Source organism: Carya illinoinensis, chromosome 9, assembly GCF_018687715.1.
Source record: "Carya illinoinensis cultivar Pawnee chromosome 9, C.illinoinensisPawnee_v1, whole genome shotgun sequence".
NCBI classification, from domain to species: domain Eukaryota; kingdom Viridiplantae; phylum Streptophyta; class Magnoliopsida; order Fagales; family Juglandaceae; genus Carya; species Carya illinoinensis.
In genome coordinates, this window is record NC_056760.1 from 3,282,100 (window position 1) to 3,292,543 (window position 10,444).

The 10,444-nt window shown below is 36.1% G+C and overlaps 2 protein-coding genes across 2 annotated transcripts; one reads left to right on the forward strand and one right to left on the reverse strand.

Moving 5' to 3' along the window:
• Positions 1-1,694: 1,694 nt before the first annotated feature.
• LOC122276103 (FT-interacting protein 3-like) lies at positions 1,695-4,410 on the reverse strand. The gene has a single exon (XM_043085573.1). It carries the CDS (start codon positions 4,320-4,322, stop codon positions 1,998-2,000), a length of 2,325 nt encoding a protein of 774 aa, XP_042941507.1. The 5' UTR covers positions 4,323-4,410; the 3' UTR covers positions 1,695-1,997.
• A 260-nt stretch (positions 4,411-4,670) lies between these two features.
• On the forward strand, positions 4,671-7,527 carry LOC122276104 (FT-interacting protein 3-like). The gene has a single exon (XM_043085574.1). It carries the CDS (start codon positions 4,850-4,852, stop codon positions 7,139-7,141), a length of 2,292 nt encoding a protein of 763 aa, XP_042941508.1. The 5' UTR covers positions 4,671-4,849; the 3' UTR covers positions 7,142-7,527.
• The last annotated feature ends 2,917 nt before the right edge of the window (positions 7,528-10,444 follow it).

Below are 10,444 nucleotides of genomic sequence, written 5' to 3' on the forward strand. Positions count from 1 at the left end.
TGCACCATGCAAGGGAGGGGCTTTCAACCCCGCCTCTAGGTGGCGGGGCCCGCTACCTCAGTAGGTGGGGGCAAGGTCAAAAAGTCATCCACCCTACCCCTCACTTAGGCCAACTTATTGGGTTTAAAAACTTATAATATAATTAAAATTATAAATTAAAATTTATTAATATAAAAAGAATTTTAAATTTATTAGAGTTATGTTTTGGATTGTTGTAACCTCATAGATCAACCTTTATATAAGAGGTCAAGATAATATAATAATCATACTTAAGCAATATGGGAAGCAGTCATAATTTCAAATTTTTATTAAATTGTATATATATATATATAATATTTATATATATATAATATATTTATATATAAATATATATATATTTTTTATATATGTGGAGCGGAGCTGTAGGTATCTTGCACCCCTCCCCCGCTGCTCTCCCCTAAGCCACACTACCCAAGCAATGGGTAAGGGTTAAGAGAGAATGCTAAGGATATGCTTGGGATTGTCTTAGGGGTTATAAAGGTATTTAAATATGCTCAAAAGTTTTTTAATAAGAAAATTAGATTTCTAATTCTTACACATTAAAGTACTTCTTAACCTAAAAAAAATTAAAAAGTATGTTTCAAGAAAAGCAATAGTTTTAATTTTAAAGGAGACTGTCAATAGGCTAAAATGTCCATTTTAAGACAATTACAGCTTTGCCATTTGAAGATAATTACAGCTTAACAATAACTAATTTACTAGTATCTAATTAAATATTACTATTCTATAGTATTATATATTCTAATTTATTATATTAGACTTATTTCTATACTAGTGCCTAACTTATTTCTATAATAAACTTATACTATAATATTTAATTACATATTATTATATTAATATCTAACTTATTTCTAATTTACGTCTGATTCAATGTGGAGACTTTAACGTCGAGATTAGTTAAATTTTGCCTAAATTTGCATTTCCCTCATCCAATATGAATGCTGAGCACTCCGAATGTATCTTTTTATTTATATATCTTCAAAATTCATTTTTTTCTATTTTAGTTAATAATTTTTGCTTATTGCCATATTTTTGTTTATTTATTTTTAATATCATTTAAATAATGTTTTGATCTTCTTCTTTTTTCAAACATTTTAACTATTAATGAATTTATAATATCTCCATATATTTTGATATTTGCAATATCTATAATTTTGATTTTGATATAATTTTATTCTATATGCACAAAATAAAAACATATTAGCCAAATAGAAACTATATATAAAATCAAAAGATGAAAAATATGGGATTATATCGGGAGAATATTTTCAGTAAGGTCTTGGGCATGTTACGAGAAATTAGAGTCTCAAGTAAAAATAAGAGTGAATAAATGAAATGAGGATGGAAAGAGAAAAAATTAAAAAAAAAAAAATAGATGGTGAAAAGTACCCACTATATGTAGCGCATTTATTGTAGATAAATGGCAAATACATTTTGGATAAATTAACAATGTCACGATCTATTGGGATTCATTTTGGATAAATATTAAGGTATTTTAGAAAAAAAAAATATATATGTTTTAGGTGAGTAAAATACCAAGTAGACCAAGAGGAGTGACAACAAGTGTTACCAATAGGGTATTTCTGTATTTTTTAAAATTTTTCTACGTGATTGAAGATTAACATATTCAGAACAACAACAACAACAACATTATCTTCCAAAAACAACAACATTAATATCTTTAATGCAAACTCAAAACCTAAAAACTTCGAGATGAACAAAGGTGATTACCATGAAGTCAAGCCTATACTAAATGATGGCATCGCTTAAAATGCAAATTAACAAATCTACTACCTTCAAGACAGGTTACACAGATCTCGACATCAACCTCCAAACAAAGAAATTAGCAGATAAGCTCATCTGTTTCTTCATCTTCTCTGCACTAACATAAAACCAGAGAGGGGTAACTCATTGCCATTCCACTCGAAAGCGATTGCATAAATAATTTGGACGTTTGCTCACAACATGCAATCAGTGTGGGCCGGCAACCTCTTGAAAAAATTCGTTAGGACTGAAGGAAGCTTTTTCCGAAACCTTGGATGTCTCAACAGATAAAATCCGGCGAGAAGGGCCACAACTTGGAATGGTATAACGAAGAGAATAATAGCACCAACCGGACATAAAATTACAAACAGAGCTGTTGCTCTTGGATCTCGCCAGCTTAGTAGAGATTGTAGCTTCTCTGCTTGAGTAGCTAAGTCACCAACGACAGTCTGGATCCTCCCAGCAATAGATCTCAACCGATCATATCTCATCCTTACAATTTCGGAAGGCTGGGAGGAGGGAAATGTATCAAGTTCTTCGTGAAGTTCATCGGGATGTGCAGAGTCGGCACGAGAAAGGCGAATATCCATATGAGCTAGATGGCTTGGCCTCCACCTATAACGCCAAACCACAATCAAGAAAGTGCAGAGGAAAATTATGGAAAGGATGTCCTCAGGGTACCTGACCAATACAATAAACAACACGTGAATCAATAAAGTTATGATGGGGTTTTTCCAGTAGCAAATCGGATCAAACCATTTTCCCACAGCTATTAACCAACCATAAGCTGCCATAAGCCTGAAAAAGTTTGCTTTGCTCTTTCTCAAACTCCACTTGTTCCAGTCAACATCCAACATATACTCAACCACCTCTTTCCTCAGCGGTGGCTCAGCCCGGCTCAACCTCATCGATACGATTTGAGTTGCCTGATGTCTCAATTTATCAAGCTGGCTAACGGTTAATGGATGAAGATAGTGCATTGTCGGCAAAAGTGGATGCGAGTACATGTGCATCATACTAAGCAAAGAGAAGCAAGTGAACCTCACAACCAAATGAATTTCACCCATCTTCTTCACCCCACTGGGGTGTAGAACAAAAAGAGGATATGATTGTGAATAAACCCGATCCATTTCAAGGTTGGAGAGACGAATCCTTAACTTCCCAATTCTTGAATCATTGGCGCCTCCAGCCTTATCTCCACCATGCAAGTCACGGTTATCAAACACTCCAATTGTTATGACTGTACAAGGATCGCATACCTCCCACGTATATTGCTCATTCCACCTGGGTGTGAAGCTATCGATGATCGTCCTTGTCCTGACCCACTTGTGACCATATTTTGCCACACAATAAGCGTCAGTCGTTCCGCGCCCATCTTTTGCCTTCATTGGCATCAGCCCCCGAGCATATAGAATCCCAAGTTCCAGTACCCCAATGCTGGGCTTCCACAACTGTTTTGCTGCCGGGCGAAGGTCACTCATATACTGCGGTGAGTCGTCCAGGACGTGATAGCCACCTTCCAAGCAGATCATTATATGAATCCTGCTGGAAAATATGGTTTCCTTTTGTTCCTCTCCAGCAATGACATTCTTTTGAAGATTATTCCACTCAGGGTTCACAGGTTTATTATCCAACCTCCTATCAATACTCTGCAAGGGAATTGTACACTTCCCCACAACTTCATCGTTCTTAATTGCAACTCTGTTTTCTACACTCAAAATCAAGTCCTGATCCTCAAATGGTTCCGCTGCTACAAACATTAAATCCTCGTTCCATTTAGGATTAATAGTCCTGCTTTGAGAAACACTGGTTATCATCTGCTGATTTCCAAGGGTAGCCCTCACAAAAAATACCGGGAACCAACCCTCATCGCTCAGTTGCAGGTCCTGAGCTTCAATTACACTGACCCTCAAGTACCAAAGTTTAGGATGCAGGTATACCTTTGAACGCATGCTAGCAAGACAGTAACTTTCCCCAAATCCAGCTGCCTCTGATTTCCATGCTTCAGGAAATGCTTCATCGGCTTGTGTACCCGTCCAAAGAGCCAACTTCAGCTCGCCCTTAGCCTTCTCCCCGTTCTTATCTACCATGTCATACCACTTAGGCGCCACTGGACTATCCGGAGGAACCCGACTCGGAACCTTATTCAGATCAAACAAAACTCGACCGATGAAATCATCCTCTAGAAAATTCTTATCCTTCACAGTAACCTGAAGCTCCGAAGACTGAAGCCGCTCTTTCGAGAAAGCAAACACCTGGTTCCACTTACGATCCGACTTCTTCTTAAGATCCGGAGTTGAACCCTTGCAGTTTCCAAGGTTTACCTCCACGTAAGGATCACAAGTACGGCTGACATCTTTTTCGGGCAAGTCCCTGGCCTTGACAACGCGTACATAGAGATACGGCATATGTTGAACGAGGTCATAGGCGCTTTTGTGCTTGTCACCGGTTACCTTTCCCCCTCCGAGATGGGGATTGGTCTCCTTCAACAAAAAGTCTTCTGGTGGAGGCCTCTGCATATTCTGTCTTGGTTCAAGGAGACGCCCAAATCGACAGAAGTGGTGTGTTCAACTTCAGAGCAGGAGGATGGGAATGGTAGAGGGTTTTTTTAATTATTTAATTTAACGGAGGAAAAATTACTTCACATGTGGAATTGACTTTGTCTAAAAGGAAAATTTTTTTTACCGTTCCAGTTTGTGCATCAATTCACATCGATATTGGAATATAAAATATATATTTAATGGAATCGATGTGAATTAAAAATAAAAAATAATTTTTATAGAATAGAAATTTTTTTTCTTCTCTTGAAAATATTTTTAAATACATTTTTTAAATAAAAGAACAGTATACGAATTGGTACATTTAACTAGCAAAACTCTTTTCATATTTGACTGTCTGGCCTCCTCGTTGGTGTTAATTTCCTTTGTACACATATGCTTTGGAATCCACAAACCAAAACAATCTTCTCATGCATTTTCAACCGAAAACAAAGATTTATGAATACGTTTTCAGATTATTGGTATTAATTCAAAAAAGTTAAGAAAATATGTCAGCGGTAGCTGCGATCCATCCCGATCTCGGAAGGGGAATGGTTACCGGAGCTAAGCATAGGCGCGCCTATGACCTTGTTGAAGAGATGTGCTATCTCTATGTACGCGTGATGAAGGCCAAAGACTTGCCCGGAAAAGATGTCAGCGGTAGTTTTGGTCCTTGTGTGGAGGTAAAGCTTGGAAACTACAAGGATACAACTCGTCATCTTGCGAAGAAGTCGAATCCCGAGTGGAACCAGGTGTTTGCATTCGGAAGTGACCGGATTCAGTCCTCGGTGCTTGAAATTACTGCGAAGGATACAAATTGTACGACGGACGATTTTATGGGTCGGGTTATTTTTAATACTAAGGAGGTTCCTAAACGGGTTCCCCAGGACAGTCCATCGGCGCTTCAGTGGTATGGATTGGAGGATAGGAAGGGAGAGAGGGTTGAGGGGGAGCTGATGTTGGCTGTTTGGATGGGCACACAAGCTGATGAAGCGTTTCCGGAAGCATGGGATTCAGACTGGGCGGGAGTTAGTGGGAATGATGTTCTTAGTAGTCTTCGGTCGAAGGTATACCACTCCCCTAAGATTTTGTATTTGAGGGTCAATGTAATTGAAGCTCTAGACTTGCAGCCGAGTGATAACGGTAGGCTCCCAGAGCTGTTTGTCAAGGCTATTCTGGGAAATCAGGTATTAAAAACCAGAACTGTTAGCAGAACTATGAGTCCTATCTGGAATGAAGATTTAGTGTTTGTAGCAGCGGAGCCATTGGAGGAGCCCTTAATTTTGAGAGTCGAAGACAGACTTTCCCCGAACAAGGATGAGCTTTTGGGGAGGTGCGTAATTCCCGTGCAGGATGTTCATATGAGGTTGGATCATAAACCCGTCGACACTAGGTGGTATAATCTCGAAAAGCAAGAAGGGGAGCAGAAGAAGGAAACCAAATTTTCTAGCAGGATTTGTATGAGGATCTGCTTGGAAGGTGGTTATCATGTCCTGGACGACTCAACGCACTATATGAGTGACCTTCGCCCGGCAGCAGAACAGTTGTGGAAGCCCAGCATTGGGGTACTGGAACTTGGGATTCTATATGCTCGGGGGCTGATGCCGATGAAGGCAAAAGATGGGCGCGGAACGACTGACGCTTATTGTGTGGCAAAATATGGTCACAAGTGGGTCAGGACAAGGACGATCATCGATAGCTTCACACCCAGGTGGAATGAACAATATACGTGGGAGGTATACGATCCTTGTACAGTCGTGACAATTGGGGTGTTTGATAACTGTCATTTGCATGGAGGAGATGATAAGTATGGAAGGGCAACGGATTCAAGAATTGGGAAGGTAAGGATACGCATTTCGACCCTTGAAACAGGTCGGGTTTATAAACACGAGTATCCCCTAATGGCTTTACACCCCAGTGGACTGACGAAGATGGGTGAAATTCATTTGGCTGTGAGGTTCACTTGTTCCTCATTGCTTAATATGATGCTCATGTATTCACATCCACTTTTGCCTAAAATGCACTATCTCCGTCCATTTACCGTTTCGCAGTTTGATTACTTGAGATATCATGCAGCTCAAGTTGTATTCATGAGGTTGAGCGGGGCTGAGCCACCGCTAAAGAAAGAGGTGGTGGAGTACATGTTGGAAACGGGCTCCCACATGTGGAGTATGAGAAGGATCAATACAAATTTTTCCAGGCTTTGGGGTAATTTGCATGAGTTATTTGATTTTATCAAATGGTTTGATCAGATTTGCAACTGGGAAAAACCCGTCACAACTGTGTTTGTCCACATCTTTTTTATAATCCTGGTAATGCACCCGGAGCTAATCTTACCCGCATTTCTCCTATACCTTTTCTTCATTATGCTTCGGTACCGTATAGGGAGGCCAGGACATCCTCCTGAACTGGACAATCACATTTTACATGAGGATCCCGACGTCTTAGATGAAGAATTTGATACATTTCCAACTTCCCGGCCTTCGGGCATTGTAAGGATGAGGTATGATCGGTTGAGAAATACTGCTGGGGAGATTCAGAATATGGTTGGTAACTGGGCTATTCATGGGGAGAGGCTACAATCGTTGCTCAACTGGCGCGATCCAAGAGCGACATCTCTGTTTGCGATTTTCTGTCTGTCTGCTGCCATTATTCTTCATATCACACCATTCCGAGTTGTGGCTCTTCTCGCAGGGTTTTATATGTTGAGGCATCCAATGTTTCATGATAAGCTTCCTTCTTTTTCAGTACTATTGAATTTCTTCGGGAGGTTGCCGTCAAGAACAGACTTCTTGTTGTGAGCAAATTAAGCTAGTTTTATCTACAAATAGTTTTAAGTTACTTCCTTCGTATTACGTTAGCAGAGAAGATGCGGAAACAAATTATGGAGATTGTTGGCTGATTGCAATGTTTGGCAGCTGATGTTGGGTTCTGTGTGTAACCCCTCTTTTGGGCGATTTCGGCTCGTTTACGGTATTTCTGTTTGAAGCCTGAATTTATGGTAATGGGTCTCTGTTCTACTAAAATTGTATATATTGTGAATTAGGCTATCTCTATGCGCCTTTAGATTTTGGCATTTTGCGTTGGAGTTGGTTCTTTTTCTTTAAAATCGATGGAAAAGCATATGATGTTTCGAGATGTATCTGTCCTCAATATTAATATTTGCTCGCGATGGTTGATATGAATACTTTTTGACTGTGTCTAGTTTCTTTTCTTCTTTTTCCTCCCATTAAGTTTCGAGGATGGTACGTTGGAATTTTTATTGAAACCCTCAGAACATCGTGTTAGAATTCAGATGTTCTTACAAGTTTGATATCATCCCTTTGGTGCATTGGCTGGCCGTCTTCAATTTCAGGACATTGATGCGTTAACATGTAAAAGTAAAATATATTACTCGACTCATAAAGTCAGTTCTAACATCTGGTACCAGTATTTAACAAATGAATTCAAGACTTGCTAACATATATGGCGATTACCTCTGGCCTTCTGGATTATGAATCTGCATTCTTATCATCCACCCACTTAATTCACATCTTTGAGCCTACTTTTGGGGGTGGGGGGGGATTAAAGGGATCTTTTTTTGAAGAGCACCACTTTTGGGATTCCCTTTCTCTTCGCAGTAATATTTTGTTTGGCTTTCTAAATACAAATAATTTGTCATCCTATGAAAATGGCTACACAACAAATTGTCAGGTGTGAACATGCTTCAAATTGGAATGATATCAAATTCATGGGCAGTACAGGTTTAAGTTGGACACTTGGCTAGTGTCTTCAAATGAGAAAACTAAAACTAGAGATCCCATAATCCTGCTATGGCTCAGCACATATAAGAAAAGCCTTTGCAAAACAGTTGTCCAGAAACCTGACAAGGGGCGTAAACTTACGTGATGTCAATCTTTTATCTTTCTTCTCCGTGTTTATAGTGTAGATAAAAAAGAGGAATGATCTATTTGTGGCCAAACAAAAAAAATAATAATACTTGTAGGTCTAATTTTTGTTTTCAAAAACTCTATATCTATCCCAAAACTATAGACATAGGAATATGGTCATTTGTAGATACATAGGCATGCATTTGGCCGTCATGTGCCTATATTATTTGTTAAATCCTCTCAGCGCCAATTTTTTTTAGATCTAAGCATACATTATAGACTGTGTTTGGTTTAGTTTTTTTTTTTTTTTTCATGCCTATGTGTATTGATTCTGTTATTTGGACTCAAAGATAAGCATACAATATCTTAATTGAATGTAACGATCAATAAATTTCTTTTAATTTAAGATCTAAATGTATCAAATCCTAGTAACAATCTATTCTTTAGATATTTAGACTATAATTGACGTATAATTAATAATTATTTCATTATTTCATATAAATAAGATCAAATATTTTATTAAAAGTTTAATAAAATATTATTATAATATAATTTTTATTTTAAAATTTAAAAGAATTAAATTATTTATTATATTTATGTAAAAATTTAAAAAAATTATAATAATAAGATAAAATAAAATCATATAAAATATTTTAATTTTATGTAAGGATATCTCTACTTTTGGGACGCCCTCGTAGAATGATAAAGACGAATATACCGACCTTCTTCGCCAAGTCAAGTCAACATATCACAAGCATATGCAGGCGGACCCACTCGCCTTGCATAATTGCATTAGCTTTATTAAACTCAAGATATCCACCATACAGCTGTCGACTTTACTGTCGGTCGGGTTTCAATCGACAGGGCCTGAATTGAAAGAGAAAAATCATGCATCCATTAAATATGTTGATGTTGATGGCCATCATTCACGCCTTCCGCGAAAATGATAAACTTATTTTTTATTTATAATTTATATATATTTATGTAGAAAAATTTAATATTATTTTAATTTTATTGATGATTTGATGTATTTAAATATAATATAAAAATATTATTATGTTTAAAATTGTTATAAGCGTAAATGGGTTAGTACCGACCTTATCGCTAAGTAAAGTCAAGATATCAAAAGCATATGCTGGCCCACACCTGGACTCACTCGGCTTGGCATTATTGCATGAATAACATAGTTTTACTATTATTTTATTATTTTTTTTTAATTTTTTAATTTTTTTTAAAAAAAATTTATTTAATGATTAAGTAAATAAATATTATTAAAATTATATATTTTAAATTTTTTTTAATGGTTAAAGATGTTTAAAAAATATTTAAAAATAAATAAATACATTATAAATAATAAAATAATAAAAAAATAATAATAAGTATATCATTACTCTTATTGCATTAGCTTTATCAATTAAGTCAAGATATCCACCATACAGCAGTCGACGTTTCAACCGACAGGCCTGAATTGAAAGAGAAAAATCATGCCTCCATTTAAGGGTGAATTCGGTCCGATCCGGGAGGTTTTACGGACCGGATTGGATCTATTTGGTCTAGAATTTTTTCATTCTGGACCGGACCGAACTTCATACGGTCCGGTTCGGTCTGGTTTCATTCGGTCCGGTCGGTCCATTCGGTCCACCCAATGAATTTTTTTTTTTTTTTCAATGACATTTTGTTTAATACTTATGTAATTATATTGTGACATATTTAATATATATACATATAGTATACTATTATATATATTAGTAATACACTACTACTATTAGTCTATTAGTAATAATACTATAACTAATAATTATATGTAATAATAGTAATAGTGATAACTATATATGTAACTATATCATGTAATAATAATAGTAATAATAGTAATATATGTAACTATATGTAATATTAATAACTAATACCATTAGTCTATTAGTACTAATAACTATACTAGTACTAATACTATAACTAATAAATATATGTAATGATAGTGATAATATATATAATATTATATTAAATAATAGTAATACTCTTATTACTAATATTCTATGTAGTTATAGTGATTTAATGCTAACATATTACATATTAAGTTAACTATACTAATATTATTATAAATTTACAAATATATGATATATTATAATTTATACTATAACTTTTATAATATGTTAATACATTAATATATATACTAGTACTATATATTTTTTTTGATCGGTTATACTAGTACTATATATTATAGTTAATAGTTATATA

Bases quoted from the DNA above. Each gene is read 5' to 3' on its own strand.
- LOC122276103 (XM_043085573.1), bottom strand. From the start codon at position 4,322: ATGCAGAGGCCTCCACCAGAAGACTTTTTGTTGAAGGAGACCAATCCC.
- LOC122276104 (XM_043085574.1), top strand. From the start codon at position 4,850: ATGTCAGCGGTAGCTGCGATCCATCCCGATCTCGGAAGGGGAATGGTT.